Here is a 19,994-nt window from a genome sequence, read left to right as displayed (position 1 = left end):
CATGTGAACAATGGAAAAAGTTCATATTAAACTAGAGTAATTTCAAATTATAATTTATAGTTAATTTTTAAAATATTTGAACGAACATTAAAATTATCATTTTTATTACATCTCAAATCTTATACCATTTCTTATTTATTGTACTTTGAAATGTTATGATGATTGCGACAGAGGTTAAATTGCTTTCAGATCCTGTTTCGATATTTCGAAAAATGTATTTTTTTTTTTTTAATAAATGGTTATTATACTATTATTATATATGTAGTTTTGATTTCAATGATTAAATCTAAAATTCGATATCTCATATACTGTATTTTATGATATTTATTGAATACACGGGCAGCCTCAATAAACCAGATCTTTGATAAACCGGAAACTTTGATATACCGGAATTGGGTCTAGAACGGATTATTATAATACAATTATAGCTTTATTTTCGATATGACAGATTTTTTGATATGACAGATTTTTCTAATATAATCATGGATAGTCCAGTTTATCGAGATTGCCTGTGTACTCTCTTATGCTTATAAATGAAATACAACACTGTTCTTCCTGTTTATTATATAAAGGTCGCTAAATTTAATTATTTTTCGTTCAGTAAATGATAGATATACTGTACAATTAAAGTAATTACATTTAATAGAGAAATTCAAACTATAACTAAACTATATTAAACTCATTAAAATTTTTAATTATTTGATGAGGATGAACTCGAAAGCGACCAGGGTAACTACCGGATAAAGTTTTGATGGTAAATTATTCCATTCCGATACTTCCCGATACTTTTTACCATTGATCGTAAAAGCGAAAGTTCACTCATTAATATCTAGATGAACTGTAACTTTTCTGCCATCTCCAAATGGAGACGACGACCACCATAGAAACTAGTACTCAACCATCAATAGGTTGACTTCTTATAGAAAGTTTTCGTGTACAAGATAAGACATCAAAATCGGCAAATCGATCGAAGTGATAGTTCTTATATACAGTATTAAAGTTATCGTTATTATGAAGATTTTGCAAATTTACTTATTTGATGTATAAGTAAAGTTGTAAAGAAGGTCAAAATACATATATAAATAATTTTCGCGCAAGTAGACTTTATATATAAGGAATAAACATGAGTTATTTTATAAAAATATGCAAATATTTTTTGTAATTAAATTGATAACTAAACATCAAAAAAAAAAAGATTTAAATCCAAAAACGATACTTTTATAATAAATTTCATGATATTTTCTAATTAAAAATGAAATATGACTACAATTTAGGGTAATAATAATGAAAATTAAATAAATCAATAGTCAATAAATCACTTAAATAACCAATAAAACCAAATAATCAATAAGCTAAGCCATAACCATCAAATAAGGGCAAATGAGTCTTAATACAAATGGTTATTACGCAAATAATCAATAAATCCGTAATCAAATTTTTTATTATTTATTCAAACGCGCACAGTTCTCTTGTTTTCTGTTTGGTTTTACTTTTTTAATATCGTATGACTTATTATTTTCTTTAATAACATAATAACATAACATAACATGCCAAAAGGAAGCTTACCTGAAGAAGCTCTGAAAGAAGTACAATATCGGGTAAGTATTCATTGTTCTTTACAATAATCAAATTCTAAATACTCTAACGTGTATCCGTATATCAGATTTTTGGGAGAAACACTATACCAAATGGGGGAACACGGAAACATGGGATAAATTTTTCATTGAAAAAATACCAAATTTCTCAGAAGCGAGTCACATAACGCTTTAGGCGCAGAACTGAACATATTAGTTAGAAAATTAAAGCCCAATACGAGGGCAAGTCAAAAAGCGCTATTTTTGCAAAATAACTTAAAGGTCAGTATTTTTCATGAATTAGACACCCCGTGCTGCTGGTATGGGAAAAAAGAGCGCCCAGCCTTATGTACGCCACGATATGTACATTCTATTTATAACATTTTGTACTACACCCTGCGCTGCTGGCATGGGGAAGAAGAGTGTCTGGCCTTTACATCGCTGCAGCGTACACATTTTGTTCTTTTATGGGAGATGTACCACGCGACTGATGGTCGAGTTGAGGTCAATTTTGGCCGAGGTGGGAACAGCCTAGCATATGCTCGTTGTGACTTGTGCTGTCTCCTGCTGACTTAGCAAATTGTTTGCTAATCTTTTTTTACCATACAGAATGATAGAACCCCCGAAAATCCACCTTCATATGATGAACAATCACGCAAAATTGAGAATGAGGAGGAACCTAACTCAACTGTTGAAGAATTAACATTTGAGCCACATATTGGCACATTACTTTTTCCATATAGAAAAGTTCTTGAAGAAATGCGGAGTCATCACGTAGAACAAGAATCACAACGAGCCCAACACTTATCTCATATGCTTAAGTGGTCTGTTGTGGACCATTCTCTGTTCAATGACTTCGAATTTGTTATCAGACCGGCCATTAACATGCCTTTATTGGAATCTGTTCTTATGGAAACCAAAATAAACGGATTCATCATGCGTTTATAAAAATGTACGTTGAAGCTCCTTATTACATCACGAATTCACGTCATTAGTTCGTCGTATAACACTACTGTATCTAATACAATGACCTTTTTAATTTCATCTCAGATCTCACGACATTCTTATATATTTCGGCTTTTTTTTATTCAGGACAGTTTCTAATTTTTTTTTTTGTTGGACTTATAATTAAAAAATTTAGATCTTAAGAAACGATCGTAACGATGGTTGAATTTTCAGATTTTACTGACATTCCTGCTTCAACCTTTAAATAATTGAAATTTTTTTTTTTCTTGTAATAAAAAAATGTTTATTATGCGTGATTTAAAGTTAAAATTTCTATACAATTATTATAATTTTTTAATATTCCCGTTTATTATCAACTCAATAAAAATGAAATTTGATGCAACCCTTCAACATCACGTAATACTAATAATTGAACCAATAAAAATTTTATTCTCTTGGCCATAAATAACATAACAATTATTTTCAATATATATGTAATTATAATGATAAGAATAAAATTCAAATCTACAAGATTTTGTCTAATTTTCTTGATGAGATTGAATTCGAAAGCGACCAGAATACATTAATGATACTACTGGATAAAGCTTTGAAGGTAGATTATTCCATTCTGATACTTCTCGATATTTTATACCATTGACCGTAAAAGCACAAGTTCTTTTATTCATATCTAAATGAACTGTAATTTTTGAATTATCTCTGTAAAACATGGGACAATAATATAAATCTTTACCAGAATTACTACAATAACCACTAGAACCCAATATCCATCCAGTAGGTTGACCTCCTGCAAAAGTTTCATAACTAAAATTATCTGATGCACATACCCCAACCCAAGCATAACCACAATCTTTCTCAATAATGACATCCCATTCATAAATACCTTCGTTTTCTAATACTGCTTTGGCCCTAACATTTTGGTAACCACAACCATATGGTGCATGTACAATCTTTCCGTTATTTTCAACAATAAGTTTTGATCCACATGCTGACTCATCCCAAACATAATTAAATTTATAAATCGATCTTCCTCGAACGCTACTTAAATCTGAATTATCCGATAATGTTTTAAATCGATAAACATTTAAGATAACTTCGGCTGGAATAATGTCTAATGGTTCAATAAAATTAACCAATATTATACCTTTAATCCTTCTAAAATCGATAAATTTAATCAAAGGTTTCAATTCTTCCGCAATCTTTCGATTATCAGTAATAAAATTATTTTCTACTTGGAATGAATTTTTTATCTGCTCTAAGGTTGGCAACCGTTTCATAATAGCATTATGTGCATCCTCAGAAATTTGTTTCGCTGCAAGAATAGCACTATACCTAAGAACCTCATATTCTGGAGTTACAAAAGCTTTTTCTTTTTCATGTGTACAAGATAAAAGATATTGTAATGCTGAAATAGATAAACGGTTAAATTCAATAGTATTTAATGGAATAGTTGCAACCGTTTCAACCAATAAATTAAGAAGAATATTATCTTCTGATAAAGGCATAATTTCTACAATTTTAGATAATAATTCTGGTGAATAATTTTCTGTAAAATTTTTTTTAAATGCATTTTCAACGGTTTTCATTATTAAATCCTGAAGGTCAGATAATTGAAAATAATCTGCTGCATAATACGATTCAATTATATTATCTTTTGTTAATAAATCTTCTTTAATTGAACCAATATAAGTATATTCTAATATTATTTCCATACCAGCAGAATTAATCTTTGGAAAAGAAATTTTGTTTTCGTAACTTTCCTTCATTCCATTATAAAGTAAACTATCAAATACTTCGGACCTTGCTGCTAAGATTGCTCTACAAGCATATAATTTCTTTTCATCTTCACATAAAATTTCTATATCGCTATACTTTGGATTATTTATTAATAATCTTAAATCTTGTTCTAATGAATATCCTCTCTTCATTATTTAAGAAAACGGTTAAGAATAAAAATTTTTTTTTCAATATATACAATTTATTCCATGTCGTACAACGTCGTATTCGGGGGTATGCACAAGTATACTAGGAAACGAAGTCCGAAGCGCAGTTATCATTGCACATCACCACGTGCCGGACGGACAACAGGAAATTTGTGAAACCGATACGTCCTTCGGACTAATTATAAGTATTATATGCAAACTAGCCAAACGTCAACCTCATGTCGTATGTGTGAAACAATATCTTTAGTATTCCAAAGATTCAAAAAAGACTTATTTTGGTTTAGGCAGGTTCTTAAATTAGATTTTGATGAAACGTTTCATCCAAATTTAGAAATGATCCAATTTGCTGTAAAACCTGTTTCATAATATCATATTGTGTAAAGAGAACTATCCATAAATAGTAAACAATAAGCCTTTTATTTACGCAGTAATTAATGATTTACTTGATTTTACCTGTTTTTTTTTAGACTACACGCTATATGACTGAAACTAGAAAATTACCAAGTTTATAATTAACATTAATAATGTCAAACCACTCAATTTGACTCCTTTATTGTTATTATTGTTTTCATATTCAACAATTATTCAATTATTTTTTTTTTTAGAAATAACTTAGAAATAAGGAAACCCAATATGGGAATCCAAAAGAATTTAGGTTTCGAAATATAATGTAGTCTAATATTTTTAAGACGAAAAAAAAAATGAAAGAAATTGGTAATATAAAAGTGCGTAAAAATCTTTTATTTTTTTTTTTAAAACAAAAAATTTCTCATTTCTGTATATTTTTCTTTTTTTTATAAATTTTTTTCTTTCGTTCATTCTTTTTTTTTTGTGAATTTTGTAATCATCAAACATTAAAATCATCATGGAATATACGGTCGAATTAAATTATTTTTTGATACTTACAACAATAATGATTGTGGTGAGTTTTTTAAACATTTTTTTATTCAATTTCATTTAATTTTATTAATATTTATTAATCTCATCAATTAAAGGCTTCCACACATAATTTTATTAAATCGATCGTATTTTATCGCGGGGATTATTTAAAATTTTCAAGTATATTAAAGATTACTTTCAATATAAGTGGTCTCTTATGCGCTCTATCCAATATTGGATTACTTATTACGATAAATACCACTTCTTTATCGCAATGTTTGTTGACTACTTATTTACAAGTTTTATTAGATTTCATATTTTCAGAATTTCTCATCATTTTCTTAGTCTGGAAACTAAGACAATTCATAAAATCAAAATTAGATAATTACATTGTATATGGTTTACTTTTAATTAGAAGTTTGTTCTATGTAAGTTATGAAAATTTTAACGTTGATTACGTTGATTATAATATATTTATTATTCTTACAATTTTTATTTTTTTTTTTCCTAGATCATCTCCATTGCATTCATACAACCACAAATAACGTTTAACATCACTTCACCTAATGTTACTTCATGTGATAATGACGCACATCAGGAAAAGTGGTTTTTGATTACGACTATAGCTGATCTTTCGATAGACGTTTACGTTACTTTTCGTATTATTCAATGCATACTGGGTTATTCAACTACCAATCAACGCTCTCATTCACCCTACACATCAATTGTAGTGAATTCATTACCCATTTTAATTGCTTCATTATATCATATAAATACATTCATTTTTAAATTATCGATCCCTGGGTACATGTTTAAAACAGTCACTTTCGTTATCTTATCCTACGTTATAACTTTTATCATAGATTTACCTCATTTAAGTGAATCTGATCTAGAAAAAAGAAATTTTGAACAAGGTATTGTTCAACCTTCAATTCCTGATGAAGATATTGTATTAAGAACTTCTAATGGAATGTTGGTAGATATGCCTTTAAACAATGTTCGTGATGAAATTAAGATGGAACAACAATATAAAGTTGAAAAGTTGGAACCTGATAGTGATGTTGGATTTTTAAAACAATCTTTATCATTTTATGAAGTAATATCTGTACTTTTTGGAAATGACAAGGATGATAAAAAACAATCTTCTTAAATTAATTTATTATATATATATTATTTTAGTAAAAACATTTTTTTCAAATAAAAAAAAAAATTATTAAACTGCGGCGCAGTATAATAATAATAACATGTAATTTCGCAGGTCTGAGCGCCTGACAAAATAATAATTTGTAAAATCGACAGTTGACGAATTTTCGCCGATCATATACCTATACATAGTATCGGCTACATACCTGATAAAGAGTACAATAAGAACTCTAACGGTACAACAGTCCGACTAAAATAATAATAATGTTATACAGTATACACGTGTATAAAAATACAATACTTACGCACTTTCTAGAAAAGATATGCATGAAAAGGAATGAAATATATTTAGGTTTCAAGCAAAACTGTTTTGCGATTAGCTAAGCGTTTCACCCATTATACGTTTTGGTTTCAGCTATTCCGAAACTTCCGAACTTTCCAGATTCCGGTCAAATTTCCGATACCTAGAGAAATTTCCGAAATTCATGACACACGTGCAGTCACGCATGTTTTTAATTGGCGGCAGAATTTAATTAACGATTTTAGGATTCAACTTTTAATTGACGAAAAGGGAAAATAGCAAAATGTGAATTAAAAGACAAAATTTTAATAATATTAAGAAGATAAATTTAGATGTCACTCAATTAAAAAATCTTTTTTAATTCATTAACATTTTAAATTCAAATATAAAGTTTAAGAAATTTATAGAATATAGGTCATGAAATCGTAAATAACAGTATAAATAAAATTATATATAGATAAACTATAATGAAAATTATAATAATTATTTATTATAAAAAAAAAATTACCATTGTAAACAATAACCTTCATGAATCTTATTATTTAATTTATTAAAGTTCAAATTTTCGGTTCGTCACAATGATTATCTCGTATTATCCCGTTGAGTTACGTTACATTTCTTGTAAAAAATAAATAATTCTTGGTAAAATTTTTCGGTAAATAATTTTCCGACGAAATAATAAAATTTTCGGTAAAATTTCGGTCAATTTTTGACGAATGTGTTGCACATCAATATTTCTAGAAAAAATAATTGAAAGAATGAACGTTACATCCGACTTGGCATGTGACGTTTATAAGAAATCCGGAATTCTGTTCGTGAAACAGGAATAACAGAAATATCGGGTAAATATCGGCAATGGTTAAATTATGCTTGATCGACCATTCCAATATACTAAAACGTCTCGCGCAGTAATAAAGTTTACGTTTCGTTTGTTTCTTGGCAATGATATTTTTTTCTTATAAATAAATCCTGCTAGAAAATGTTTCTCGATTCTTTCAGAACAAATCTAAAATACATTAAAATATATTAAATATATTAGAAATCATTCAAACAATTTTTTATACATCATAATAATTTTTCTTTATCTACTTTTTTGAATTTTATACAAATAATAATTTCATTAAGAATGCAACAAGATAAAATTCCAACGATAATTATTGTCGGTGCGGGTTTAGGAGGACTCTCTCTCTATCATGCTTTGATAAAGAACAAGGACAAAAGAGAATTCAACGTAAAAATCTTTGAACGTGAATCTAGTCCTACAGGTATAATAAATTTCTAATTTCTAATTAAATATTACGTTAACAACGTTAACTAACTCGTACCTTCACGTGTTAGATCGATGGCAAGGATATCATATAGGCTTGTCTAATTATGGAGCTCAATCTCTTTTAAACTGTATTCCATCCTCAATCGCTTCAAACCTTCCAAAAGCAACGCCAAATACGGTTCCTGATGTAGAAACTCATGGAATAATTATCACTGATCAAGTAGGAAATGTTCTACTTGCTCCTCCAACTAAACCATTTAAAGATTTTTACGAACTTGCAAAAATATCTCGTGGTTTATCATCAATGATCATTTATCGTGATCGACTTAGAGATGTTTTATTAGATGATGTACCAGTACAATGGAATAAAAAATGTACTAAATATGTAGAAACTCAAGAAGGAGTTTGGGTATTTTTTGAAGATGGTACACAAGAATTTTGTAATATTTTAGTTGGTGCAGATGGAATTAATTCTCCAAGTAAGTTAAAAGATATTTTTATGTAATATCCATAATTTTCAATTAATTAACAACCATTTTTTTTCTTTTATTAGTACGAAAACAGAAATTGCCCGAATTACAAATTGTTAATTATGGAATAACTCATGTTGGCGTAGATATTTCTATACCTAAACACCTTATGGACAGGGCAAGTAAAATCCATGGAAATGTTTTGGCCCGCAAAACTCTTGGAACAAAAGGAGATTCAACATTTATGATGACACGCTTAATACCAATCAAACAGGAACAAGATGACGAAAAAAATGAACCTCACTATAGAGCAACATTAGTTTATTCTTATCCCTCCGAATTAGATAATGTTGATACTGAATCTGAAAAGGCTAAAGTTGATGATAATGATCCTGCGTCAGTCATCGAACATGTTAAAGTATTAATTCGAACATTAAGACCAGATTGTGAATTGACTGATTTATTGTTAGAATTATGGGACTTGGCACCTAAAACAATTCCAAATGATCCAATAAAATTCCCATTTAAAAATTATAATCCTGTACAACGAAGAATGATGCGAGATATTGATCCAATGTCTATCAAATCATGGACGAGTAGTCGAGTTGTATTATTAGGAGATGCTGTTCATGCTATGAGTCCTATATTAGGATTAGGAGCAAATAATGCTATTCAGGATGCCGATAAACTTTCTCAAGCATTACTTAAATATACGGACAATAATATTTCTTTTATTGAAGAATATGAAAAAGAAATGTTAAAACGAACATCTGCTGATGTATTAAAATCTAGAAACGTCACGTTTAAGACTTCCACGCCACTTGGGCCTTTTGGCGTTATTGTTAGAGACAGAATTTTAAAGGTTATAAACGTTATGATAAACTTTTATAGTTTTGCGGATAACTTAATTTTTAAGGATTAAAAAAACTATTAATATTATTATTTTAGAATCTTAGAATCATATTCATATACATATATAAGTACATATACATAATATATATATATAATAAATAATATAAAATATATAGATAGAACAAATACTGTATTATTATTAGGATTAATAGATAAAGAATAAAGAGACATTTTTAAATAAACCTGACATTTATATACGTCATAACTTTTTTTACCTCTTAATTTTTTATATTATAAACTGAAGTAGTAATTATTAACTACTTTCATCCATTTTATTTTCGCATGGCCCCTGTATATTGGTTCTTTTCAAATTTAACTGCTTTTTTAGAAAAATATGTTTTATATTCAAAATTTTTTATTTGGATAAGAAAAAAATTTTAGAAAGCGATTGTTATTTTATATTAAAAAAAAAAAGTTTTTTCAAAAATCGTATAATCGAATGATTCTCATAACTTATGTTTCAAGAGAAAAAAAGAGAAATCAATTTTATAACTTCAATATAATTTTGTTTCCGTTGGTTAAAAATGTTGACACTTAAGTTACATTTTATTAAACGTTATTAATTTCAATAAAAAAATCCTAGTACTCCGAGTGTATCCTTTAAATTTATGGACTTATGGTTTGTTTCAAACTAGTATGTCTCCGACGTTATTTGAATTCCTTACAAGAAAGAAAGAAATATACGTTGAAGTCATGAAAACACCTACAAAAACAAGGTTATTCAAATTAGTTTCTAATTCGGAGAAAACTTGACTAAAACTAACCGAATAAAATGTTAAAACTCGATATATACAGTATATATATATAGGATAATCAGCTTTAGTTTCCTCAGTCATTGGTTTTGATTCAGTTCCCGGTATTCATATTCTTCATTTAAATCATTGTTTTTTTTCTCCGTTTCAGAAATGAAACTTCTCTTAAAAATACGAATGTGTTACATCTTAATGATATTCACTTGGATGATTATCGTGAACATTACTTGCATAAAAAATTGAATAAAAAGTGAACGAAATAGAACAAACCCGAGATAAAAAACACTCAAATAAAAGAAAATTCAGATTTCGAAGAGATTAGTAGTCTAAATCTCAGGATATAAATAGTGAAGTGAACTTAATTCGTAATTAGTTCGTGTAATGGAGAAAAAAGTAAAAAACATAGATTCTAAACAACCTGAAGGAACGACCAAAACCGGTAAAAAAACATTAATACGTTCATAATGGGAAATCAGATTCCACGGCTTAAACGGCTGTTTCTACGATACGCTTGATCCCAAGTTTAAACGCTTTATCTCATGAGTTTTGGATAGAGAGATTCCAAGTTTTCTATTCGAATTACGAATTAAATGTGGTAATTGATCGAATTAACGAAAAAATGACACATCCGTTAGAAGAACACAACATTAAAGAATACTAGGTGCGTGGTATACATATTTGTGAATCTAGTAAATAAAATCTGTCATCAATGACGATATTCGGTTACATGTCGAATACTTATTTTTATCATAGCAAATAACAAGAGAATCAGACGACGAAAGAGGAGGAAAATACTAAAGATGTGCGTTCGTCAGATAATCTTATGAGTAAGTTCATCCTTGGATAAAATTAAACAAGTCATATTATGCTTGTTGGAAGAGTAACAATGTACTCACACGTTTATTTTTTACTCGTGATTCACTAGATATCATCGATACAACTATTACTTTTAATCAATTTCAGCAAGAGCTTGAGGAATATATTAATAAAAATGAGTCGACAGTAGGGAAATATATCCGTCTAATTTACAATAAAAACTTAGGCTCAGACAAATCATTGTCTAAGCATATCACCGAACAACATACAAATATACGGTATCGTTGTAACCAATGCACATTTGAATGCAAACGGATGGATAACTTAAACTCACATAGAATGCGAAAACATAACAATAATTAGTCGTACAAAATTTTATGTAATTGGTTTCTTGTATTATTTTTAATGATTAGGCCGGGAAAAATAAAAATTTAGATTCTCGTGACCTGGCCGGGTCAGTTTTTCGAAAAATAGAAATTTTTTTTTTATAGTAAAAAATTTTATCACGTGATTTTAAGTTTTTGGCCAATGTGCGTAAAAAAATTTCACAAATGAAAAAATTTTACATATATAAAAAAAAAATGCCGGCCGGCCGGCCGGGTCATTTTTAAAATTTTATGTCACGAGAATCTAAAATTTTTTTTGCCCGGCCTTAACATTGTGCTTAACATATCTTGTGTCGTATCGTATCCACGAACACTTATTAATTCTTCTCTATGGAGAGCAACAAAATAGAAAAAATAGATATATTCTGGTCCGACTAAGAGACCGTGACCCAAAGGCCACAGTTGGCTTATTTCATCATATGTGTGAAAAAAGTTTACCCGAACATGTTATAAAAAAGGTAATGGGTGTATTACAGTTGTACATTTCCATTTACGTTCCGTTAAGGAGCACAAAATACGTGTCCATCTAGGGACCAATTATTTTTAGTACCGCTGTATACAAATAAGTTGAAGCATGTCTTTGTTTTCGAACTCTTACTCCTTTTCTCTTTATATTTTCTCTTATAAGTTAAAAACTTCAAGTCAATTTTTGTAAATTCGCTCAAAAACGAGAAATATAATACCTTTTTACATTTTTCATCACCTGACGGCACAATAAACTATTGCAACCTCGGATTTTATACAAACGGCGTTAAAAAATATATAATCCTTTCATTCCTTTTATTCTGCCAATACAAAAAACTTGTTATTTGGGTGCTATCTTTTCATTTAAAAAATTAACTTCATAATCCGACAAAAATTTAATAGACTTACTGCGCCACAAAGAAAACAGGCCGATATTTATATCAAAATGGTTTTTTTTTTAACGCTACACGAGAGACTTATCATTTTTGAAAACGCCATCATGCATGTTATGTAAATACCGACATTATGCATAGTCGCATCTTGAAGATCATTACGCCAATGAGCTAAATAGATTACTAGAGAACAATATTATTGAGCACTATTATTCTCATGATCTTATCCATTCCAAGGATATTGGCTTTGGAGGATTTGCATCTGTTTTTGTCGCAAAATGGAAGAATACGCCAACAAAATATGCAATTAAAAAATTTGTCGACAATAAAGAGGTGTGCTACAGATAATATTTTTTTACATTACGTACAAATTTATTTATTGATAACTTGCCCCTAGGTTTATTTAACAAAAACGGTTAATCCCCATGCAAATATTATTCAATTCTACGGTGTTACTAAAAAAAAAGGTAACATAACAATTTTGCGATAAATATATGAAGTTTTTTGTTGACGTGTTTAATTTTCTTTAGATGAGGAAAAGTATTCGCTTGTCCTTGAATATGCAGAAGGTGGAACATTAAGAGATTGTTTAAGGAACAATACTATCGAATGGAATAATCAATTGAGGTTTGCAAGGGAGATTGCAAGTGCGATTTTGTGGTTGCACGTTGACAAGGGAATAGTGCATGGAGATCTTGTAAGTATATTCATGGTATTTAAAAATCACTTACCTAATGAACTAGCCATTATAATGTGTAACTAACGCCTTCTTTTTTAGCATCCCAATAATATTTTAGTACATAAAGATACAATAAAATTAGCAGATTTTGGACGTTCATTTGAAACGGGGAAGGGTTGTGATAATACTGAAGTATGGGGAGTAATGCCTTATGTGGATCCTAAAATGCTCGATCAAACAGTTCCATATAAGCTAAACGAGAAATCTGATATATATTGTTTGGGATTTTTATTCTGGGAGTTAACTAGCCGCACGTCACCTTTTGATGGTCTTGGAGATTATGATGTTACGCTGAAGATACTTAGTGGTGTGAGAGAAGAACCTGTTCCGAACACGAATGTTAAATTTATTGGACTTTATCAAAGTAAGTTCGATATACTATATTTACGGAGCAATGATTCCTTTGGATCCAGTTAATTTTATTTTTCTTGTTGCAATCTAATTTTTAATCTATTTGATTAGAATGTTGGAAACAAGAACCGGATGAACGATCAAATATTTCCGAAGTAAACGAAACACTTAGTAGTATTGATTCTGAAAACAATAATGTGTCTACTGTTCCTTATTCTAAAGGAAGCGAAGAAAGTGAAAAAACAGAGTTTGAACATTCCTGTCAAATTGATTATGTCGGTTATGTGAAATTGATTTAAATTTGCTTTGTCGAGAACTGTAGATTATTCACATACTTTTTAGATTTTTTCGTATATAACTGTTTTCACTCAAAGAGAGTATATAATAAAAGCTTTATTTTTTTTATTACGTAATACATATTATGAAGTGATGATGGTTATCTTGTAACATTCAATGAGCATTTATTTGGCGTAAACGTTTATGGATATGGTGACGAATGTTAACTGTCTGTGAACATGTTGTTATTCAATAGTTTCCAATGAACGTATGGTTATAAACTCATCTACTGAGACTTAACTCATAATAATTTCATACGAGAATCATAAATGTCAACTTATGTTGGAATGATCCCATTTCGCATCAATTCCACGTAGGATAGAGATACTTCTACTATATCTACTACAAATACGTTTCTTAAAAACTGATAACTGTGTTATTTCAGTTCAGAGTCCTATTAGTCAACGTAAAAAGTGAGTTGATCGGTTTACAACTTCAAAACTAACCTGTGTTATATTTGATCAGACAAATGAGTAGTGTTGATTTATAGTTTCACATAACTGCGCATACACGTAATACAAATTTCCAGGTGTGTTACGATAATGTTACCACCGGTTTCTGACGTTCGGTAGGTAGTAACAGAAAGTTCGATTAATAAATGGCAGGGTAATATAACGATGTATGACAAACGATAAGGTAAAAATGTTTGATAATAAACGATTATGAACGATAATAAGTGATAATAAATGATATAATAGATTGAGGGTAGATCGGGTGGTGTGTGTATAAAAATGATTAGTTACGGGTAATCAACAATGTTTAACAAAAAATTGACAAATGATAATTAAAAAAACAATGATAATAAACGATAATAAACAATAATAAACAGTGTGTTAAAATGTGACAAAACGTATCAGGTTTATTAACAATGGAATAAAATACGATATTACTGCCTCTGTAATATCCATATATCTATCTGTTGAAAATAAAACCTATACAAAACTTAAACAGAACTAACTCAAACTTAGAACTAACTCACTACTCCAGCTGCACCTCCAACAACGGTCCTTTTTATATTGTTTAAAATCTGGTGCAAATCTGTCTTTCGAACAGAACTGCCACACGGTGTAACGCTCAACCCTGTGGTGTGGGTCATCACCACGTTGAGTCGTTAACAAAATATTGCTATGCTATACAATAATATTCTAATTATAATATTCTATTCCAAACTAAATTTAAAAATCAAACTTCGATAATTTCCCCTCATATATCAATCCTTGAATTAATTAAGGAGGTACTTTTTCATCATAAATAGCATTTTATATTAGTAGGTCATATGATTTTAGTCTTTCTGATAATAGTCAGTGTTTATTAAAATAACATTGAATTTTTATATAAATAAAATATCATATTGATTTATTTTCATTATAGCTAGTAATCCTAGTAAATCAAGTAAAATTAATTTTAAAGGTAATTATTTTTATATTAAAGTTTTATAATGAATAAATACTAATTTATATCTTAATTATAGATAATGATAGTAAAGAATCACCCAGATTATTTAAAAAATTGAAAATGGAGAATGGTAAAAGCCTTAAATATTTAATTCTAATTTTCGTTGAAGATAAGAATGAATATTTTATTAAATTTTGATTTATTTTATAATAGTAGAAGAACAAAATGACTATGAGAGAGAAACAATGCAACAACGATCAAATATTAGTATTAATGGTAAGTAAAATAAATTATTATTTATAATAATTATCGAGTATTATTATTCTAATTTATCTTATTTATATAATAGATGAAGTACAAGATAATCCAAATCTTCATTCAGAAGAAAAAGATAAAACTCCCGATGGTTTGTTTATAATTTAAATATTTTTTTAATAAAATTTTAAAAAATAAAATATATTTATTTACTAATGTAATTATTTCTTTAGACGGATTTTAAATTAAATTTTCAATTAATTTGAAAGTAAATTCATTTTTAATATTTATTATCTTATTTTGAAATTATTTAAACACTAAGATTAAAGTAGTGGAAAAAAGATTCTTAGTTTATAATTTAAATAATTCAATCCTCTATTTTTTTTATAGGACTTTTCAATTATTATTAAATAAAGATATAAAGATATTATAAATTATTATAAAATATTATGCGTAAAAGTAATTCTGTAACAACGCTTTAGTATTTTACAATAAAAAATAATTTATAAATCATTCATTTGATTATTATTTTACGTTACGAAATGTAAAATATTCAAGTGCTGATATTACAAGTAATAAAAAAATATTTATTGTACTCCAGAATATGACGTTTTGCGATATTGTGCTATCCTTGCAGCAAAACAAGTTTCTAATGATGCATATAATGCCCTTATGAAACGGCTACCAACCTTAGAAAAAATAAAACCAATAGAAAATCCAACACAAGTATAAAATGAAAATAAATTTATTACCTATCACCATAAAGTTGCTAAAGAATCGGAGCCTTTGTTAAATTTATTGATTTTAGAAGAATTGAGGGACAAGTTTTGACTGACATCATTGACATCATTGGCCCATAATTTTAGATGTTTATCGGCAAAAAGTAAGGTCACGTAATTTCAACATAAATTATATTCGAGCAAATATCAAATTGTTCTAATTACGTTTGGGATGAGTTGGCACATGGATTAAAACTTATTATTGAAGATAATGGATAAATTGTGTACTATGCTCCAAATAACCTTAATTATTATTTATGGCATAATGTTAGAGCGAAAATGATATTAGAAGGTAAAAGCATTTTGAATGGGGATGTTATTACTGGGAAAAATTGTACATATGATGCTTTGGTTGGAGTATGTTCATCAGAAGATTTAATTATGAAACTTTTGCAGGAACTCAATCTACTGGGTATTAGGTTCCGGTGGTTATTATTGTAATTCTGGTAATTATATAAGAAATTATTATCCATTATTCGGAGATAGCACAAAAGTTACTGTTCACTTAGATATGAATAAAAGAACTTGCGCTTTTACCAAAATATCCAGAAGTATCAGCATGGAATAATTTACCATCAAAGCTTTGTCCGGTGGTATCATTATGTTATCCTGGTCGAATTCGAATTCAATCTCGTTAAAAGATAAAAATTTTTGCGACATTATTCTTTAGCTAACAACAAGAGTTTGGGAATTTAAAAGAACCTTTTAGTAGATCGAGATTTAATTCGTTCAAAAAATGTGTTTACTTACGAAATGATATTATTTTCTTTTTTTCTTAATCAATCGAATCACGTGAACAGAAAATGAAATTCTTATTCAAGGTTATTTAAAAATGTTATAAGTCTAAAATCTTGTGATTAGCTAAATGTTTCATAATGTAAATATGATGTAAACATTTTGATAGGAGATTGATCTTTCTATTTTTAGATCTCATAAATCGAAGAAAGTAACGTAAATAAAAACTACGTTAGCCGCAGTTACTTTGTTGATAATTTTATTTGTGACCAAACCTTTAACCATAAGAATATCCTTAAATGAAAGCACTGAAATGAATTACAATGTATATATTTTTTTTTCTAAAGAAAAAAAAACTTTAAAAATAATGAGAGGATATTCATTAGATAGGAGAAGATGACTTAAGATTATTAATATAATCCAAAGTATAGTGATGTAGAAATTTTGTGAGGATGAAAAGAATTATACAGTATGGTTGTAGAGCAATTTGGCTGCGAGATCTGAAATGTTTGAGAAAACTCTTGAATCGGAGTAATTTAAGTGTATCAAAAATTAACATAGTTTTATCATATTCATTTTTAAATTTATATTTATTACAGTTTTTAGATTTCTGTGTACGTTGCGATTGCTAAGTGATTATAATTACAGGACGTCCAGTTTTTGTCCAATTTTATTTTAATAAAGTAATTTGTATGAGTAGCAGAATTCTGAAAACGGCGATAAGTAAATTAGAGCGTTATGGAATAAAAAATTATTTTTTATTTTCAGGAATTAACTGTTAATCCCAGCAGATTTTATTAATTATATCGATATTAATTTATCGGACAATCACATGATCAAACTCCAACTAACGCAATTGTTTACCAGCATAATTGACATATCTAATCCTCCAAGAATGTGTACATCAGGTAGGTCTCGCTAGATAATAATAATGTACTTAAATTTTTGACCGGTGTAGGTCGATCTTCTCCTTCATTAAGGCGTGGCTAATGCCGGGATATATTTTTCCCATAGGAATGGTGCAACATGACACAAATGCGAGCAAATACTAATAAATTCCTAAAATATAATCATTTAAATATTTTTAAATTTTTTTTTTTAAAAAAAAATAAAAAAAAAATGACGAAAGGAAATTCATTAGAAAAAGATTTAAGCCTATTAATAAATAATCAAAAATATAGTGATTTAGAAATTTTATGTGAGGATGAAAAGAAATTATATGGCTGTAGAGCAATTTTAGCAGCAAGATCCGAAGTATTTGACAGATTACTTTATAATGGAATGAAAGAAAGTTATGAAACCAAAATTTCTTTTCCAAAGATTAATTCTGCTGGTATGAAAATTGTATTAGAATATACTTATACGGGATCAATTAAAATAGAATCATTAACAAAGGATAATATAATTGAAGCATTTTACGCTGCTGACTATTTTCAATTACCAGATCTTCAGGATTTTATTATGAATACATTCAAAAATACATTAGAAAAAAATTGCGATGAAAATTATTCACCAGAATTACTATCTAAACTTGCGGGAAATATGCCATTTACAGAAGATAATATTCTACTAAATTTATTGGTTGAAACGGTAGCAATTATACCATTAAACACCATTGAATTTGGTCGATTGTCTATTACAGGACTTAGATATCTTTTATCTTGTACACATGAAAAAGAAACTCCTTTTGCAACCTCAGAATATGAAGTTTTTCGATATGGCGCTATCCTTGCAGCAAAGAAAGTTTCAAATGAAGCATATAATACTCTTATGGAACAGTTACCAACTTTAGAACAAATACAAGAGAATCCAGTACAAACAAAAAACAAAATTATTGCCGATCACCAAAAAGTTGCTAAAGAGTTGGAGCCTTTAGTTAAATTAATTGATTTTAGGCGAATCAAAGGTCAAATATTAGTTAATATTATTGAGCCGCTTGGCATTACCCCAATTGAAATTATTTTAAATGTTTATAGATATAATATGTTATCGTTTAATTCAGATTTAAATGATACCCGAGGAATACCTTTCAATTATGTTTATGATGAGTCAGCATGTGGATCAAATCTTATTATTGAGGATAATGGAACAGTTGTATATGCACCGAATGATTCTATTTCATATAAAAGTGTTAGTGCCAAAGTGGCTTTAGAAAATAAAGGTGTTTTTGAATGGGATGTTATTATTGAGAAATCCTGTACGAGTGCAGCTGTTGGAGTATGTACATCAGAAAATTTTAATTATGAAACTTGGGCAGGGTATCAAACTACTGGATGGGTATTATCCTCCGAAGGTAAAAGTGTTACTTCAAATGCATGGTTAGGTTATTGCCCTTTATTCGGAGATGGCACAAAAATCACAGTTCATTTAGATATGAATAAAAGAACTTGCGCTTTTACAGTCAATGGAACAAAATATCCAGAAGTATCAGCATGGAATAATTTACCATCAAAGCTCTATCCAGTAGTATCATTAGAATGTCCTGGTCGATTTAGAATTCAACCTCATAAAAAAAAGAATTAATTGTGAAATTATAGAATAAAATTTTTTTATTGGAACTGAAAATGAGGACTTGAAAAGATAATTCGAAAAAACAATGTTCTAAATATACTGAGTGATGTTATAGCTAATTAAAGATATTTTTTTTAAAAGTTTTTATAACGATTAAGTAAAATGTTTAAAATTCATAACTATCGAAACTTACCTGAATATTATAAATATGATGTCGAACTAACTGATTGATTAATGTTTCTGCAAGAAAAAGGCAAAAAGAATCGAAATATAATAATAAGGGTAAAAGGGGAATTATTTCTTATCTTTCAAAATCTCGGATAATTACTCATTATATAAATATTTGCAGCGTTGATCATTCCTTCATTCTATAATTCCGTAAAAATATTCTCTAAGCCTCGTTTCGATTAGATGATTTACTTGTTGAAATTTCCTAAGCCCTCAAATAATTCCTAAGCCTCATCTAATAAATACTTACGATCTCTTATATCTCAATCGAACAGGTTTGATAGTTTAACGTCATTCCGGACCGCAATTAATAAAATAATAAATAAAATTTATATCGCCTAACGGCCAATTGTCTAATCACTAATTAACTAAAAATAACTATATATAATATAACTAAAA

At 28.5% G+C, this 19,994-nt stretch overlaps 7 protein-coding genes across 7 annotated transcripts; 6 read left to right on the top strand and 1 right to left on the bottom strand.

Annotated features, from left to right (window-relative positions):
- Window positions 1–1,547: 1,547 nt before the first annotated feature.
- On the top strand, window positions 1,548–2,522 carry OCT59_001004 (uncharacterized protein; the record flags this gene model as incomplete). Its single annotated transcript, XM_025311037.1, has 3 exons — window positions 1,548–1,598; window positions 1,879–2,094; window positions 2,184–2,522. 3 exons carry the CDS (start codon window positions 1,548–1,550, stop codon window positions 2,520–2,522), a joined length of 606 nt encoding a protein of 201 aa, XP_025175739.1.
- A 319-nt stretch (window positions 2,523–2,841) lies between these two features.
- On the bottom strand, window positions 2,842–4,478 carry OCT59_001003 (uncharacterized protein). Its single transcript, XM_025318601.2, has one exon. It carries the CDS (start codon window positions 4,463–4,465, stop codon window positions 3,059–3,061), a length of 1,407 nt encoding a protein of 468 aa, XP_025175740.2. The 5' UTR covers window positions 4,466–4,478; the 3' UTR covers window positions 2,842–3,058.
- Window positions 4,479–5,345: 867 nt separating this feature from the next.
- Window positions 5,346–6,509, top strand: OCT59_001002 (uncharacterized protein; the record flags this gene model as incomplete). Its single annotated transcript, XM_066139250.1, has 4 exons — window positions 5,346–5,402; window positions 5,476–5,635; window positions 5,705–5,787; window positions 5,871–6,509. The coding sequence occupies 4 exons, from the start codon at window positions 5,346–5,348 to the stop codon at window positions 6,507–6,509; spliced, it is 939 nt and encodes a 312-aa protein (XP_065988671.1).
- Window positions 6,510–7,929: 1,420 nt separating this feature from the next.
- OCT59_001001 (uncharacterized protein) lies at window positions 7,930–9,660 on the top strand (the record flags this gene model as incomplete). Its single annotated transcript, XM_025332201.2, has 3 exons — window positions 7,930–8,068; window positions 8,142–8,552; window positions 8,627–9,660. The coding sequence occupies 3 exons, from the start codon at window positions 7,930–7,932 to the stop codon at window positions 9,463–9,465; spliced, it is 1,389 nt and encodes a 462-aa protein (XP_025175742.1). The 3' UTR covers window positions 9,466–9,660.
- Window positions 9,661–12,319: 2,659 nt separating this feature from the next.
- OCT59_001000 (uncharacterized protein) lies at window positions 12,320–13,655 on the top strand (the record flags this gene model as incomplete). The annotated part of the gene is made up of 6 exons (XM_066139249.1): window positions 12,320–12,322; window positions 12,408–12,599; window positions 12,664–12,733; window positions 12,797–12,963; window positions 13,045–13,369; window positions 13,468–13,655. The coding sequence occupies 6 exons, from the start codon at window positions 12,320–12,322 to the stop codon at window positions 13,653–13,655; spliced, it is 945 nt and encodes a 314-aa protein (XP_065988670.1).
- A 2,745-nt stretch (window positions 13,656–16,400) lies between these two features.
- OCT59_000999 (uncharacterized protein) lies at window positions 16,401–16,759 on the top strand (the record flags this gene model as incomplete). The annotated part of the gene is made up of 2 exons (XM_025326535.1): window positions 16,401–16,533; window positions 16,644–16,759. The coding sequence occupies 2 exons, from the start codon at window positions 16,401–16,403 to the stop codon at window positions 16,757–16,759; spliced, it is 249 nt and encodes an 82-aa protein (XP_025175745.1).
- A 1,216-nt stretch (window positions 16,760–17,975) lies between these two features.
- OCT59_000998 (uncharacterized protein) lies at window positions 17,976–19,379 on the top strand (the record flags this gene model as incomplete). The annotated part of the gene is made up of 1 exon (XM_066139248.1): window positions 17,976–19,379. The coding sequence occupies one exon, from the start codon at window positions 17,976–17,978 to the stop codon at window positions 19,377–19,379; it is 1,404 nt and encodes a 467-aa protein (XP_065988669.1).
- Window positions 19,380–19,994: the final 615 nt, after the last annotated feature.

Source organism: Rhizophagus irregularis, chromosome 1, assembly GCF_026210795.1.
Source record: "Rhizophagus irregularis chromosome 1, complete sequence".
Classification (NCBI taxonomy): domain Eukaryota; kingdom Fungi; phylum Glomeromycota; class Glomeromycetes; order Glomerales; family Glomeraceae; genus Rhizophagus; species Rhizophagus irregularis.
The sequence above is the reverse complement of the archived record's forward strand: the minus strand, read 5'-3'. Positions and strand labels throughout refer to the sequence as shown.